Source organism: Coregonus lavaretus, assembly GCF_964263955.1.
Source record: "Coregonus lavaretus genome assembly, chromosome: 19".
Classification (NCBI taxonomy): domain Eukaryota; kingdom Metazoa; phylum Chordata; class Actinopteri; order Salmoniformes; family Salmonidae; genus Coregonus; species Coregonus lavaretus.
In genome coordinates, this window is record NC_140006.1 from 7,341,049 (window position 1) to 7,356,483 (window position 15,435).

Sequence of the window (15,435 nt, forward strand, 5' to 3'; positions counted from 1 at the left end):
AATCTCCCTCGATCTGGGGCTCCACGCAAGATCTCACCCCGTGGGGTCAAAATGATCACAAAAATCCCAGAACCACACGGGGGGACCTAGTGAATGACCTGCGGAGAGCTGGGACCAAAGTAACAAAGCCTACCATCAGTAACACACTACGCCGCCAGGGACTCAAATCCTGCAGTGTTGGGGCTGTTTTTCTGCAAAGGGACCAGGACGACTGATCTGTGTAAAGGAAAGAATGAATGGGGCCATGTATCGTGAGATTTTGAGTGAAAACCTCCTTCCATCAGCAAGGGCATTGAAGATGAAACGTGGCTGGGTCTTTCAGCATGACAATGATCCCAAACACACCGCCCGGGCAACGAAGGAGTGGCTTCGTACTAAGCATTTCAAGGTCCTGGAGTGGCCTAGCCAGTCTCCAGATCTCAACCCCATAGAAAATCTTTGGAGGGAGTTGAAAGTCTGTGTTGCCCAGCGACAGCCCCAAAACATCACTGCTCTAGAGGAGATCTGCATGGAGAAATGGGCCAAAATACCAGCAACAGTGTGTGAAAACCTTGTGAAGACTTACAGAAAACGTTTGACCTGTGTCATTGCCAACAAAGGGTATATAACAAAGTATTGAGAAACTTTTGTTATTGACCAAATACTTATTTTCCACCATAATTTGCAAATAAATTCATAAAAAATCCTACAATGTGATTTTCTGGATTTTCTTTCCCTCATTGTGTCTGTCATAGTTGACGTGTACCTATGATGAAAATTACAGGCCTCTCTCATCTTTTTAAGTGGGAGAACTTGCACAATTGGTGGCTGACTAAATACTTTTTTCCCCCACTGTATGCTATGTAGTGTTTTGGGTTAATGTGTATGTAAACCCACTAACTGTCCCACTCATAGAGGTTTATGACAAGCGATCATTCAATAAAGTAAAGTAGCTACTTTCTAGTTAGATAACTGTCCATTTGGCCCAGCTGGAACGGGTGCGTCTCCAATTTTGTTTAGGATATATATATATTTTTGGGACACCTGAGTTTATGTGGGCAGCAAAATCCCTGTGGTCGCAAAATCAAACGAACTGCTCCTCGTTCTCTTTTGCGGCATTGGAGCGCAATTGCCACAACTGCACCACCAGTCTGTGTTGATCCTGGGGATGGCTAGAGTGGCGGTGGCTATCTGAAGCTCAATTTGCCTCAAATCACTCGCAAGTATTTAGTCGTCAGACATATTTGTAGGTTGTTTACTTTGTATCATTAATATATAAAGCTGTCTCAGCTGAAAAAAAAATGAATCTGTGAATAAGGGCAGAACGTGCAGTTTACTTAAATTACTTAAAAATCATACAATGTGATTTTCTTTAGATTCCGTCTCTCACAGTTGAAGTGTACCTATGATAAAAATTACAGACCTCTACATGCTTTGTAAGTAGGAAAACCTGCAAAATCGGCAGTGTATCAAATACTTGTTCTCCCCACTGTATTTAGGCTCGCCATAACAAAGGGCTAATTGACTAAAGACATTTCAGTTTTACATTAATTTTTTATTCATAAAAAAATTGATCTAAAAACATAATTCCACTGACATTATGGGGTATTGTGTGTAGGCCAGTGATTACAAATATCAATTGAATCCATTAAAATGTCAGGCTGTAACACAACAAAATGTGTAAAAAGTCAAGGGATGCAAATACTTTCTGAAGCCACTGTAGCTACAGCGTTTAGTCAACTAAGAAATAACACTTTCTTGCCCACACGTGCTTTGATCTCCGCAACGGTAGTAAGCACGAGCACATTGACGAACAAGGAAACATGTACGGTGTTGCAGTAGTTCAGTGCGTGTTACTGCGTGGATGGAAACAGACATGGCAGAGAGAGCTGTTCCGCTAATACAGTCGTTCACAGAAAGTTATGTTAGACTGTTAAAGATTAGTAGGCGTATGTTAATTAATCAGTTATTCATATAGCTGTGTCAACAGTAGGCTGCTAATGATTTGATAATCGTCAGTTCACCAATGACAAGGCATGTTGAATGAATGGTAGCCTAGTAGTTAACCTAACGTAGCAGGCGTAGATGGACGCCAGAGCGGAGTCTCCACTTCCGTTTTTCAGGGGGAAACGGAAGTGGGGATGAAAATACTGTATCCCTGAAAACCGGCAACATCCGCTTTCTGCTAAGGTTGTCTAGTAGTCAGCTCATATAGGCCTAGTTCAGTTTCATAATCCAAATAGCCTACAGTAAGCTAGACTACTACGACATGGCATCCAGTAATTGAAATATTCAGAAACAAACACTAGACTATCCACATAAAGACACTTAATAATTAGAATAATCATTACTCCAAATTGAACCTAGAACATTTTGAAAGTGTCATTGAGACCACCTCAATTTCATTTTGGATCAAACAAGACTTCTGTGTTGGCTACATTGTTTGATATAATTTAAGACTCTTGGTTTCAGGAAATGGCAGTTACAGGTTTTTCTAAAATGAAAAATGCTCCAACTTCCTTAGGGGAAAGTTGACTGACCCCCTCCAGATCTTCCCCTACCCAACCTTAGGCCTACATCAGCACCACCTTGTCAGAAAATCCTAGGGAGAGCCCTGATTTCTACATTTAAATTGAAGAGCAGCCAATTACCAAATACCCATAAGTCTATAGCCTACCATTCCTACTGAGGCAGTTTTCTGCCAACATCATTAGGCTATAAAAGGTGCGGTGTGGATGTCGCGCACAGTCGTCGGGGCCGGGGCTACCGCTGAAGTGGTACTCATAAAAGTTATTCAATGTTGGCAGGTCTGCCCTCTAGTGTCTAGGAGGATATGTGACTGCTCTTGCTTTCTTTCTCTCCCTATCTATCTCTCTCTCTGTCACTCTCTCTCTCAGGTCCTCAGAACAAAGATTCCAGTGAGAGTCTAAACTACAATGGAGAAGAGAAAGAGGTGAGGAAGATGGACTGAGATTGTGTATGAGTGAGAGAAGTGTGTTTGTTGCCAAAGTTGTGGCGAGGGAGAGTGATGGCAACCTGTCTTTTTGTCTCATTCCTATTTCTGTCCACCTCTCTGTCCTCTAGGCGCGCAGCAGCAGAGACACAGGGAAGTCAGCGTCCAGTCTGGGTCTGGTGGACTTTGACCTGCTGAGGGTGATCGGGCGGGGCAGTTATGCTAAGGTCCTGCTTGTCCGACTCAAGAAGACTGAGAGGATCTACGCCATGAAGGTCGTCAAGAAGGAGCTGGTCAACGACGATGAGGTAAACGTACACAGATGCACTCACACACACACACACACACACACACACACTCAAGAAACACACACACTTGGTCTGACACGTTGACAGACACTACCTGATCAATCATCTGTGCCATCTCTCCTCTGTCTGTCTGAGAGGCTGCTCTGTCTTGACCTATTGTTACCTGTTCGTCAATAGAAGCCTGTCAACAGAACCACTCACTGTGTTTTCAGACATTTTCACTCTCCTCACGTCCATTTTTGTCTGTCTGTCTAAGGCTGCTCTGTCCAGACCTATTTCTATCTGTCCGTCAATAGAGATCTGTCACATCCACTCTTTCACTCTGTCCGTCTGTCTGTCCTCATCAGATGGCTGACTGGTTATGTCTGCTTATTTAGCAAGTGTTTGATATGATTTCAAGTGTGCTGGATTTCCAAATGCATCCTGTGTGTGTTATTCCCTGTGTTGTAGGACATTGACTGGGTCCAGACAGAGAAGCACGTGTTTGAGCAGGCGTCCAACCACCCCTTCCTAGTGGGGCTACACTCCTGTTTCCAGACTGAGAGCAGACTGTTCTTTGTCATAGAGTATGTTAACGGAGGAGACCTGATGTTCCACATGCAGAGACAGAGGAAGCTACCCGAGGAACACGCCAGGTTTGAACAATGATGTCATAGCTACACTTGGGTTATGTTCACTAGGGTACGCAACAGAACCTTTTGCTATTGAAAATGAGCGTTTCTTATTGGACAAGTCCTGGTAGTCCCTTCCTTTCGGCACATTTTCTTCCGTTTGGTGTCTAATGAACACGACCCTGATTCAACTAATGAAGAGCTTGGTGATTAGTTGTGTAGCTCTTAGACGGTGATGTATCTGGGTGTGTGACTTGAGTCTTGACCGATAATTTTCCATCTCTTTCTCTGTCAGGTTTTACTCAGCAGAAATCAGCTTGGCATTGAACTACCTCCATGAGAGAGGCATCATCTACAGAGACCTCAAACTGGACAACGTGCTGCTGGAGTCTGAAGGACACATCAAACTCACTGACTATGGCATGTGCAAGGTGGGTGTCGGGGTCTGACCCTGGGTGTGCTTATGCCTGTGTGTTTCTGTCTGTCTGTGTACTGTGTGTGTGTATCTTTTTGTGTTTGTGTGCTGACGTGTGTGTGTGTGTGTGTTTATGCAGTTCTGCATGCGCATACATGTAAGCTCTGAGGTGTTTGTGTGTGTTAATGCCTCTACGTTGTGAGACGTGTGTGCTGACTGCTGTGCTCTCTAGGAGGGCTTGAGGCCGGGAGACACCACCAGTACATTCTGTGGAACCCCCAACTACATCGCCCCTGAGATACTAAGAGGAGAGGACTACGGTAAGACTGTCTGCTACAAATAATGCACATTTGCCTCAGATTCAGAAGCAGAAGACAATCATATTACATGCACATCATTATAGATATCCATGCACATCATTGTTTGCACAAGCATGTTCTCTTATGTGTATTTATATTGAAATGTAAAGTCATTTAGATGACTTTCTGTCAATTGTGTGGGTTCAGGTTTCAGTGTGGACTGGTGGGCGCTGGGGGTGCTGATGTTTGAGATGATGGCTGGACGGTCGCCCTTCGACATCGTAGGGAGCTCCGACAACCCAGACCAGAACACTGAAGACTACCTCTTCCAAGGTAACACACACACAATACTTAAAACTACCTCTTCCAAAGTAAGTCACACATATCTCTGTATATCAGCTGACACACTGGATGGCTGGGTCCTATTCTCTAGGACCCTACTCTCTAACAAGTTTGCACTCGTTCACCTCCTGGGAGTGCTCTGGGATGATAATGTGTGTGTGTGTAAATATGACTTTGTTTCCTTGTTAGTTAGGTCCTAACTAAGTAGCTGTTTCAATAAAGAGCAACGTTTCAGAAAAGTAAAAAGTCTAATCTCCTCTGTCTCCTCTCTGTAGTAATATTGGAAAAACAGATCAGGATTCCTCGGTCGTTGTCAGTCAAAGCTGCCAGCGTTCTCAAGGGCTTCCTCAACAAGGTAACTACCAGACACAAACACACACACACACAGGAAGATCAATCCTAACAAGGTCATGTCACACTGCCCTGTGACCATGATGTAATGAACCTTTATTTTCCCTCCTTCTCTCCCTCTCCCTTATCAATGCTCTCTCCCTCATTCTCTCCTCGTCTGTCTCATATCTATGCTCTTGAACTCATTGTCTATCCCTCCCTCCCTCCCTCCCTCCCTCCCTCCCTCCCTCCCTCCCTCCCTCCCTCTCCCCCTCCCTCCCTCTCCCCCTCCCTCCCTCCCTCCCTCTCCCCCTCCCTCCCTCCCTCTCCCCCTCCCTCCCTCCCTCCCTCTCCCCCTCCCTCCCTCCCTCCCTCCCTCTCCCCCTCCCTCCCTCCCTCCCTCCCTCTCCCCCTCCCTCCCCCTCTCCCCGTCCCTCTCTCTCCCCCTCCCTCCCTCCCTCCCTCCCTCCCTCTCTCCCCCTCCCTCTCTCTCCCTCTCTCCCCCTCCCTCTCTCTCCCCCTCCCTCCCTCCCTCTCTCTCCCCCTCCCTCCATCCCTCCCTCTCTCCCTCTCTCTCTCCTCCCTCCCTCTCCCCTCTCTCTCTCCTCCCTCCCTCTCTCTCTCTTCCCAGGAACCTAAGGAGCGGCTAGGCTGTCATCCCCAGACGGGCTTTGCTGACATCATGGGTCATCCCTTCTTCCGAAACGTAGACTGGGACCTTGTGAGTCATTGTCTATTATCTCTTGCTGCCCTCTCTCTCTCTCTTCTATCTCTCTCTTTAATGCAACTCTCTCTGTCGATCTCTCTCCTACTGTATCTAGTCTTTAGGTGAGCATCATGACCAATATATACAGAGACAGGGGGATCATTGTTTTCATTCAAACATAGCAGCAGAAGCAGAATTCTCACCAATGAAAATGAACTTAAACACTGTGAACGACGGACCTTGAGACAAATCTACTCACATACTGTCTTTCCACATAGTTTAATAGAAAACAGCAAAAAGCTAGTAAACAAGGGAAGGTCAATCAGAGCGGATCACAGTGAATCTCTCCTCCAGACAGTCTGTCAGAGTTGCGGGTCATCACCTTAGACAAGCCCAGAAAGTGTCCTTTCCCACCAGGCAGCCAGACGGGCCAATTTGATTTAACCATGGATGTATCGGTTCTCTAAGGGCAGGTTTTCCAGACCCAGATTAAGCCTATTCCTGGACTATACAAGCCAGCACTAAGTGGCCAGGGTCACAGTGGTTCTGTTGTAGTCAGAGGGTCACAACCAGAGAATAAGCAGCATTTGGCTAACCTCAATGTTCAAATTCAGAAACGTGTTATTGTCCTATTGCTGGGCAAATTGAAAAGGAATTGACTCCAACCTGACACAGACAGGCTGGCCTCCAGACAGGCATCTAGTCCCAGACCAGCCTGACCTCTTTTCCCAGTTTGGTGTGCCCTGTCTGCTGACTGGCTGTCTGGAGGGATCATGTTACCCTGCTGAGCTGGCTCCCGCTCCCATCAGTCTCACCTCACACGTAACAGGCAGCCTTGCCCTGCACTACCCTACCTCCAGGGGTGGCAGTGCTGGGTCAATACCCTGCAGGCTGCCTGTCTGTTTGGGGTCTGAGTTAACAATGGAGTTTCCACTGAGTCACAGGGAGGGAGGGAGAGAGGGAGAGAGGGACTAATACACATGTGCGAAACAAGACAGATAAGCTCCCAGCAATGTTTAATTTCTTTATAAATGTTTGTAAGTCTGAGTGTGAAGTATGTCTCTCTTACCTCCCAAAGCAAAAGCCATGCTGACAAGCAGAATGATGGTCAATATCGCCATGGTGATAGTAGAGAGAGAGAGAGAGAGAGAGAGAGACCACATGGAATATTTTTTTCTGTGGTTTAAAATGGTTGTAAACTATTTTCAGGGGAATTTGTACGTTAATTCTTGTTTGTAAATAAGGATCATTTCATTGAAACATGGTTCTTGCTGGACTAGGTTGACTGTAAGTCGTATTTGGGGAGTTTCTCCCATTCTTCTCTGCAGATCCTCTCAAGCTCTGTCAGATTGGATGGGGAGCGTCGCTGCACAGCTATTTTCAGGTCTCTCCAGAGATGTTCGATCGAGTTCAAGTCCGGGCTCTGGCTGGGCCACTCAAGAACATTCATAGACTTGTCCCGAAGCCACTCCTGCGTTGTCTTGGCTGTGTGCTTAGGGCCGTTGTCCTGTTGGAAGGTGAAACTTCGCCCCAGTCTGAGGTCCTGAGCGCTCTGGAGCAGGTTTTCATCAAGGATCTCACTATACTTTGCTCCGTTCATCTTTCCCTCGATCCTGACTAGTCTCCCAGTCCCTGCCGCTGAAAAACATCCCCACAGCATGATGCTGCCACCACCATGCTTCACCGTAGGGATGGTGCCAGGTTTCCTCCAGACGTGACGCTTGGCATTAAGGCCAAAGAGTTCAATCTTGGTTTCATCAGTCCAGAGAATCTTGTTTCTCATGGTCTGAGTCCTTTAGGTGCCTTTTGGCAAACTCCAAGCTGGCTGTCATGTGCCTTTTACTGAGGAGTGGCTTCCGTCTGGCCACTCTACCATAAAGGCCTGATTTGTGGAGTGCTGCAGAGATGGTTGTCCTTCTGGAAGGTTCTCCCATCTCCACAGAGGAGCTCTGTCAGAGTGACCATCGGGTTCTTGGTCACCTCCCTTACCAAGGCCCTTCTCCCCCGATTGCTCAGTTTGGCTGGGCGGCCAGCTCTAGGAAGAGTCTTGGTGGTTCCAATCTTATTCCATTTCAAGAATGATGGAGGCCACAGTGTTCTTGGGGACCTTCAAGGCTGTAGTATTTTTTGGTACCCTTCTCCAGATCTGTGCCTGTCTCGGAGCTCTACGGACAATTCCTTCGACCTCATGGCTTGGTTTTTGCTCTGACATGCATTGTCAACTGTGGGACCTTAAATAGACAGGTGTGTGCCTTTCCAAATAATGTCCAATAAATTACCACAGGTGGACTCCAATCAATTTGTAGATACATCTCAAGAATGATAAATGGAAACAGGATGCACCTGATCTCAATTTCGAGTCTCATAGCAGGGTCTGAATATTTATTTTGAATAAATTAGCAAAAATCTCTAAAAACCTGTTTTCGCTTTGTCATTATGGGGTATTGTGTGTAGATTGATGAGGGGGAAAAAAATATTTAATCAATTTTAGAATAAGGCTCTAATGTAACAAAATGTGGAAAAAGTCAAGGAGTCTGATTACTTTCTGAATGTGTGGATGTCTCTTTGACCTCAATCCTGTGTGTGTGTGTCTGACCTTGTTGCATTGTGTTGTTTCAGATGGAGCAGAAGCAGGTGGTTCCTCCGTTCAAACCCAACATCTCAGGAGAGTTTGGACTAGACAACTTTGATGCCCAATTCACCAACGAGCCTATCCAGCTCACGCCTGATGATGAGTGAGTATCTGTCTGTCTCAGGATGCGTCCCAAAATGCACCATATATAGCGAACTATACTGAACAAAAAATAGAAACAAAACATGTATAGTGTTGGGCCCATGTTTCATGAGCTGAAATAAAAGATCCCAGAATTTTTTTTAAATGTTGTGCCCAAATTTGTTTACTTCACTGTATGTGAGCATTTCTCCTTTGCCATGATAATCCATCTACCTGACAGGTGTGGCATATCAAGAAGCTGATTAAACAGCATGATCATTACACAGGTGCACCTTGTGCTGGGGACAATAAAAGGCCTCTCTAAAATGTGCAGTTTTGTCACACAACACAATGCCACAGATGTCTCAAGTTTTGAGGGAGCTTGCAATTGGCATACTGACTGCAAGAATGTCCACCAGAGCTGTTGATAAAGAATGTAATGTTAATTTCTCTACCATAAGCCGCCTCCAATGTCGTTTTAGAGAATTTGGCAGTACATCCAACCGGCCTCACAACCGCAGACCTCCACATCCAGCCCAGGACCTCCTCATCCAGCTTCTTCTCCTGCAGGGTCGTCTGAGACCAGCCACCTGGACAGCTGATGAAACTGTGGGTTTGCACAACGGAAGAATTTCTGCACAAACTGTCAGAAACCGTCTCAGGGAAGCTCATCGTCCTCACCAGGGTCTTGACCTGACTGCAGGTTGGCGTCGTAATCGACTTCAGTGGGCAAATGCTCAACTTTGATGGCCACTGGCACTTGGAGAAGTGTGCTCTTCACGGATGAATCCCGGTTTCAACTGTACCGGGCAGATGGCAGACTGTGTGTATGGAGTTGTGTGGGCAAGCGGTTTGCTGATGTCAACATTGTGAATGGAGTGCCCCATGGTGGCCGTGGGGTTTGGTATGGGCAGGCATAAGCTACGGACAGTGAACACAATTGCATTTTAGTGATGGCAATTTGAATGCACAGAGATACTGTGACGAGATCCTGAGGCCCATTAACGTGCCATTTATCCGCCACTATCACATAATATAATATAATAATATTTAATATAATATAATATGCCATTTAGCAGACGCTTTTATCCAAAGCGACTTACAGTCATGTGTGCATACATTTTTACGTATGGGTGGTCCCGGGGATCGAACCTAATACCCTAGCGTTACAAGCGCCATGCTCTACCAATTGAGCTACAGAGGACCACGTGTTTCAGCATGATAATGCACGGCCCCATGTCGCAAGGATCTGTACACAATTCCTGGAAGCTGAAAATGTCCCAGTTCTTCCATGGCCTGCATACTCACCAGACATGTCACCAATTGAGCATGTTTGGGATGCTCTGGATCGACCTGTACGACAGCGTGTTCCAGTTCCTGCCAATATCTAGCAACTAATCTCAGCCATTGAAGAGGAGTGGGACAACTTTCCACAGGCCACAATCAATCGCCTGATCAACTCTATGCGAAGGAGATGTGTCGCGTTGCATGAGGGCAAATGGTGGTCACACCACATACTGACTGGTTTTCTGATTCACGCCCCTAACTTTTTTCTTTAAGGTATCTGTGACCAACAGATGCATATCTGTATTCCCAGTCATGTCAAATCCATAGATTAGGGCCTAATAAGTGCTTTCCTTATATGAACTGTAACTCATCTTTGAAATTGTTGCATGTTGCGTTTATATTTTTGTTCAGTGTAAGTTTTACCTGGGCCCATACAGTCTGTCGTTCTGTCTGTCCGTCTGTCCATCATTCTTCATGGATCATTTTAAATCAATGCTTTATGATGCCTGTTCAGGTTACTAGATTAGTTAGTGGTGGTATGAAAATAGATTTACTTACTGATCAATATAGTCATATGGCCCCCCCTATAACTGTTTCCTGTCTGTGTTGCAGTGATGCAGTGAAGAAGATCGATCAGTCGGAGTTCGAAGGGTTTGAGTACATCAACCCTCTCCTGATGTCAGCTGAGGAGTGTGTCTGAGGAGTGCGTGAGTGGACGATGCACGCCGTGTCTCCTTGACGACGACGTTGCTAGTTAACTCTGCATGGTTACCAGACAACCCAGCGATGACATCACCATCGGGCACCCTGCTGTTGGAGAGAGAGAGAGCCGCCGGGACTCTCAGACATTAGATGCTAACTTGCCAAACCAATCTCCCATAGTGTGGCCGCGTTCCAATTGGCACCCTATACCCTACGTAGTGCATTTGGGAATAGGAGGCCATTTTGGACGGAAGCCACACTGCCATGTATAACCACTAGTCCTTAAAATCTACCTTCTCTCTTTAATTATTTTTGGATCATGTATCAAATCCACACTGATTTCCTCGTTGGTCATCAGGGAGCCTGCTCTCAGTAACCAATGAGGCTTGGAGGTGGTTGGGTACCTAGGTTACTTGACACAAAGGGGCAGGGGAAAGAGGGACACACAGTCTACAGAGAACTAACTAACCCTCCTCTTCTTCTCTACTTGGTGGTGTATGATGGATATTTTATTTGTACATATAAAAAATCATTAAGGATGGATATATGTTTAGACCAGTGGTTCCCAACAAGACCTTTTAGCTCCAAGCCAGATTACCAGGGGGACATGGTTGAAAACAATTTAATGATTTATGTCCACTGTATTATTAGCTTTGTTGCAGCACCATGTTTGTAGAGGAAGGAAGAAAAAGACAACACTAGCCTTTTAAAAACAAAACACTAATCTATATATTTTTCTCATTTTATTTAATGAAATAGCTGTTCTCTATGTATGATGGCCAATGTCCTAAAGTGTTACGTCATCTTCAAGCCTGGTGTCCTGTCAGAACCACATAGGTTGGCCCACTATTGTTTACGTTTACAGTAGTTGTCATGGCAACCTCTGGTACAGAGACAGCTACAGGATGTAGTGACTGACTGGAACCTCAGCAGCCAACCAACACTAACGTAGATACTGACAAAGTGTACATCTGAAATGGCACCCTATGTCTTATCAAGTGCACTACAAAAGTATACTACACTACGAAAAGTGCACTATTAAGGGAATATGGTTCCATTTTGGATGCAACCAAACTGTGAATAGAATAATTGACTGTGTGGCAAGTAGGACAAGGGTAGGGCTGGAGCACTAGCTAAGTCTAAGGATGCCTATGGGCCCTGGTCAAAAGTAGCGCACTATATAAGGAATAGGGTGCCATTTGGGACAGGACCTATTAGTCTATGCAGACATTAGACCATCCATGCAATCTATCGTTCACACAGGACCAACAAATATTTTCTAGAAGTTTTAAGAGAAGATGTTAATGATGTCTTGGTGGTACGTTGAAAAAGGTACAGTATACAGTGAGGGAAAAAAGTATTTGATCCCCTGCTGATTTTGTATGTTTGCCCACTGACAAAGACATGATCAGTCTGTAATTTTAATGGTAGGTTTATTTGAACTGTGAGAGACAGAATAACAACAACAAAATCCAGAAAAACTAATGTCAAAAATGTTATAAATTGATTTGCATTTTAATGAGGGAAATAAGTATTTGACCCCTCTGCAAAACGTGACTTAGTACTTGGTGGCAAAACCCTTGTTGGCAATCACAGAGGTTTCTTGTAGTTGGCCACCAGGTTTGCACACATCTCAGGAGGGATTTTGTTCCACTCCTCTTTGCAGATCTTCTCCAAGTCATTAAGGTTTCGAGGCTGACGTTTGGCAACTCGAACCTTCAGCTCCCTCCACAGATTTTCTATGGGATTAAGGTCTGGAGACTGCCTAGGCCACTCCAGGAACGTAATGTGCTTCTTCTTGAGCCACTCCTTTGTTGCCTTGGCCGTGTGTTTTGGGTCATTGTCATGCTGGAATACCCATCCACGACCCATTTTCAATGCCCTGGCTGAGGGAAGGAGGTTCTCAGCCAAGATTTGACGGTACATGGCCCCGTCCATCGTCCCTTTGATGCGGTGAAGTTGTCCTGTCCCCTTAGCAGAAAAACACCCCCAAAGCACATGTTCCCCCCCTTGACAGTGGGGATGGTGTTCTTGGGGTCATAGGCAGCATTCCTCCTCCTCCAAACACGGCGAGTTGAGTTGATGCCAAAGAACTCAATTTTGGTCTCATCTGACCACAACACTTTCACCCAGTTCTCCTCTGAATCATTTAGATGTTCATTGGCAGACTTCAGAAGGGCATGTATATGTGCTTTCTTGAGCAGGGGGACCTTGCGGGCGCTGCAGGATTTCAGTCCTTCACGGTGTAGTGTGTTACCAATTGTTTTCTTGGTGACTATGGTCCCAGCTGCCTTGAGATCATTGACAAGGTCCTCCTGTGTAGTTCTGGGCTGATTCCTCACCGTTCTCATGATCATTGCAACTCCACGAGGTGAGATCTTTCATGGAGCCCCAGGTCGAGGGAGATTGACAGTTATTTTGTATTTCTTCCATTTGCGAATAATCGCACCAACTGTTGTCACCTTCTCACCAAGCTGCTTGGCGATGGTTTTGTAGCCCATTCCAGCCTTGTGTAAGTCTACAATCTTGTCCCTGACATCCTTGGAGAGCTCTTTGGTCTTGGCCATGGTGGAGAGTTTGGAATCTGATTGATTGATTGCTTCTGTGGACAGGTGTCTTTTATACAGGTAACAAACTGAGATTAGGAGCACTCCCTTTAAGAGTGTGCTCCTAATCTCAGCTCGTTACCTGTATAAAAGACACCTGGGAGCCAGAAATCTTTCTGATTGAGAGGGGGTCAAATACTTATTTCCCTCATTAAAATGCAAATAAATTTATAACGTTTTTGACGTGTTTTTCTTGATCTTTTTGTTGTTATTCTGTCTCTCACTGTTCAAATAAACCTACCATTAAAATTAGACTGATAATTTCTTTGTCAGTGGGCAAACGTACCAAATCAGCAGGGGATCAAATACTTTTTTCCCCTCACTGTATATACAGTAGGAAGATGTGCTTTTCTAATATTAGTCATAGAAATTACGTATGAATATATATATTTTTTTTAACTATACAATGCCTTTCTGAAAGTCTTATTTCTGTTTTCACTGTATTTTTTTTTCTACTGTTTTCTCTATTCCATGTCTGTGTGTCAGTCTAAATCTGATTGCTACAGTATACAAACAATGGACCATCACTGATTCTTGGGCCATTTCTGACAACACTAAAGATACATTTCTTGAATGAGATTTTCTTAAAATCTGAGTAATTACAAACACTATCAATACAAAGCATTTAACAGCAAAAAAATTATATTCCCGAATAGTTTATTTAAAGGAAATGTCCTAAATGGCACCCTATTCCCTACATAGTGCAGTCAAAAGTAGTGCACTATGTAGGGAATATGGTGCCATTTAGGACATATACCATTTCTCCTGTTGAGATGTAGCTGAAGAATTTAACTAACATTAAGAGTATAGAGAATGTGGCCCAAATGGCATCCTATTCCCTATATTGAGCACTACTTTTGACTAGAGCTCTATGGGCCCTGAAAAGTAGCACTACATCTACATGGGGAATAGGGTGCCATTGGAGTTGCATCCAGAGTGTTTTTAGCGGGGCCATGTTGTGACTGATTTGGAGGAACAAACACACTTCAGAATGTTTACCATGCTACTTTATATTCTTTTGTTTTGTTACTTTTTTTTAATTGAATTTGCTGTAACTAATGATTGATCTCTACATTGATTGGTAATATTGTTATTGGGTGAAAACTGTATGAAAACACTTGGATGATGATGAGTATGTGTGATTTCATCCAGAGAAGCCTACTGAACTGTAACAGGATGTAAAAACCCAGATTTCGCAAAATAAACATTTTATTTCCCTTCGTCTCGCTATCTTCCCATCTGTCTGTTCTTCCGTCTGCCTGTGTTAGTCCGTCTCTGTCTCTGTTCGTCTGTCTGTTTCTAAACCTATTTTATCTTGCAATGAACCTGAGGGGGTTATCGCAGTTCAGGATTCTGTTTTGTTGAGTACTTGCTGCAGCTTGTCTTCTGTGGTCATGTGATGTAGGCACCTGTTTGGCTCCTACAGCCTCCCCCGGAAAAAGGAGACTTAACTCAAACTTTGATTTGAGAGGAGTCGAATATAACCAATTGAAATACTCACTGCCATGGCGGCAGGTAGCTTAGTGGTTAAGAGCGTTGTGCCAGTAACCGAAAGGTCGCTGGTTCTAATCCCCGAGCCGACTAGGTGAACAATCTGTCGATGTGCCCTTGAGCAAGGCACTTAACCCTAATTGCTCCTGTAAGTCGCTCTGGATAAGAGCGTCTGCTAAATGACATAAAAAATAAATTAAAAAAAACTCTTATTTTCTCTACCCTCTCTCTCCTCTGCCCCATCTCTTTTTCCCTCTTCACTCACCTCTACTGTCCTCTCTCAACTCTCATCTACCCTCTCTCCTCTCCTCCTTTGCCCTCCTCTCTCTCCATCCTCTGTCCCTCTCTTTTAACGGTTTGTTATTATACAGTATCAACGGTTTCATCAACACCCCTTGTCTACCAATCTAAAAAGCCTGGTTGGAAAATCCACTACATGACCAAAAGTATGTGGACAGCTGCTTGTCTAACATCTCATTCCAAAATCATGGGCATTAATATGGAGTTGGTCCCCCCTTTGCTGCTATAGCAGCCTCCACTCTTCTGGGAAGGCTTTCCATTAGATGTTGGAACATTGCTGCGGCGACTTGCTTCCATTCAGCCACAAGCATTAGTGAGGTCGGGCACTGATGTTGGGCGATAGGCCTGGCTCACAGTCGGTGTGCCAATTCATCCCAAAGGTGTTCGATGGGG

The 15,435-nt window shown here is 44.9% G+C and overlaps 1 protein-coding gene across 1 annotated transcript in view; it reads left to right on the plus strand.

Annotated features, from left to right (window-relative positions):
- LOC311147139 (protein kinase C iota type) overlaps positions 1–14,473 on the plus strand; it is a 59,370-nt gene extending 44,897 nt beyond the window's left edge. Inside the window, exons 8-17 of the mRNA XM_084183766.1 lie at positions 2,877–2,932; positions 3,064–3,240; positions 3,691–3,875; positions 4,147–4,282; positions 4,499–4,586; positions 4,773–4,898; positions 5,183–5,262; positions 5,869–5,958; positions 8,563–8,678; positions 10,556–14,473. Of these exons, the coding sequence (XP_084039892.1) occupies positions 2,877–2,932; positions 3,064–3,240; positions 3,691–3,875; positions 4,147–4,282; positions 4,499–4,586; positions 4,773–4,898; positions 5,183–5,262; positions 5,869–5,958; positions 8,563–8,678; positions 10,556–10,643 (1,142 nt within the window). The 3' untranslated portion in view covers positions 10,644–14,473. The remainder of the gene's footprint in view (positions 1–2,876; positions 2,933–3,063; positions 3,241–3,690; positions 3,876–4,146; positions 4,283–4,498; positions 4,587–4,772; positions 4,899–5,182; positions 5,263–5,868; positions 5,959–8,562; positions 8,679–10,555) is intronic.
- The last annotated feature ends 962 nt before the right edge of the window (positions 14,474–15,435 follow it).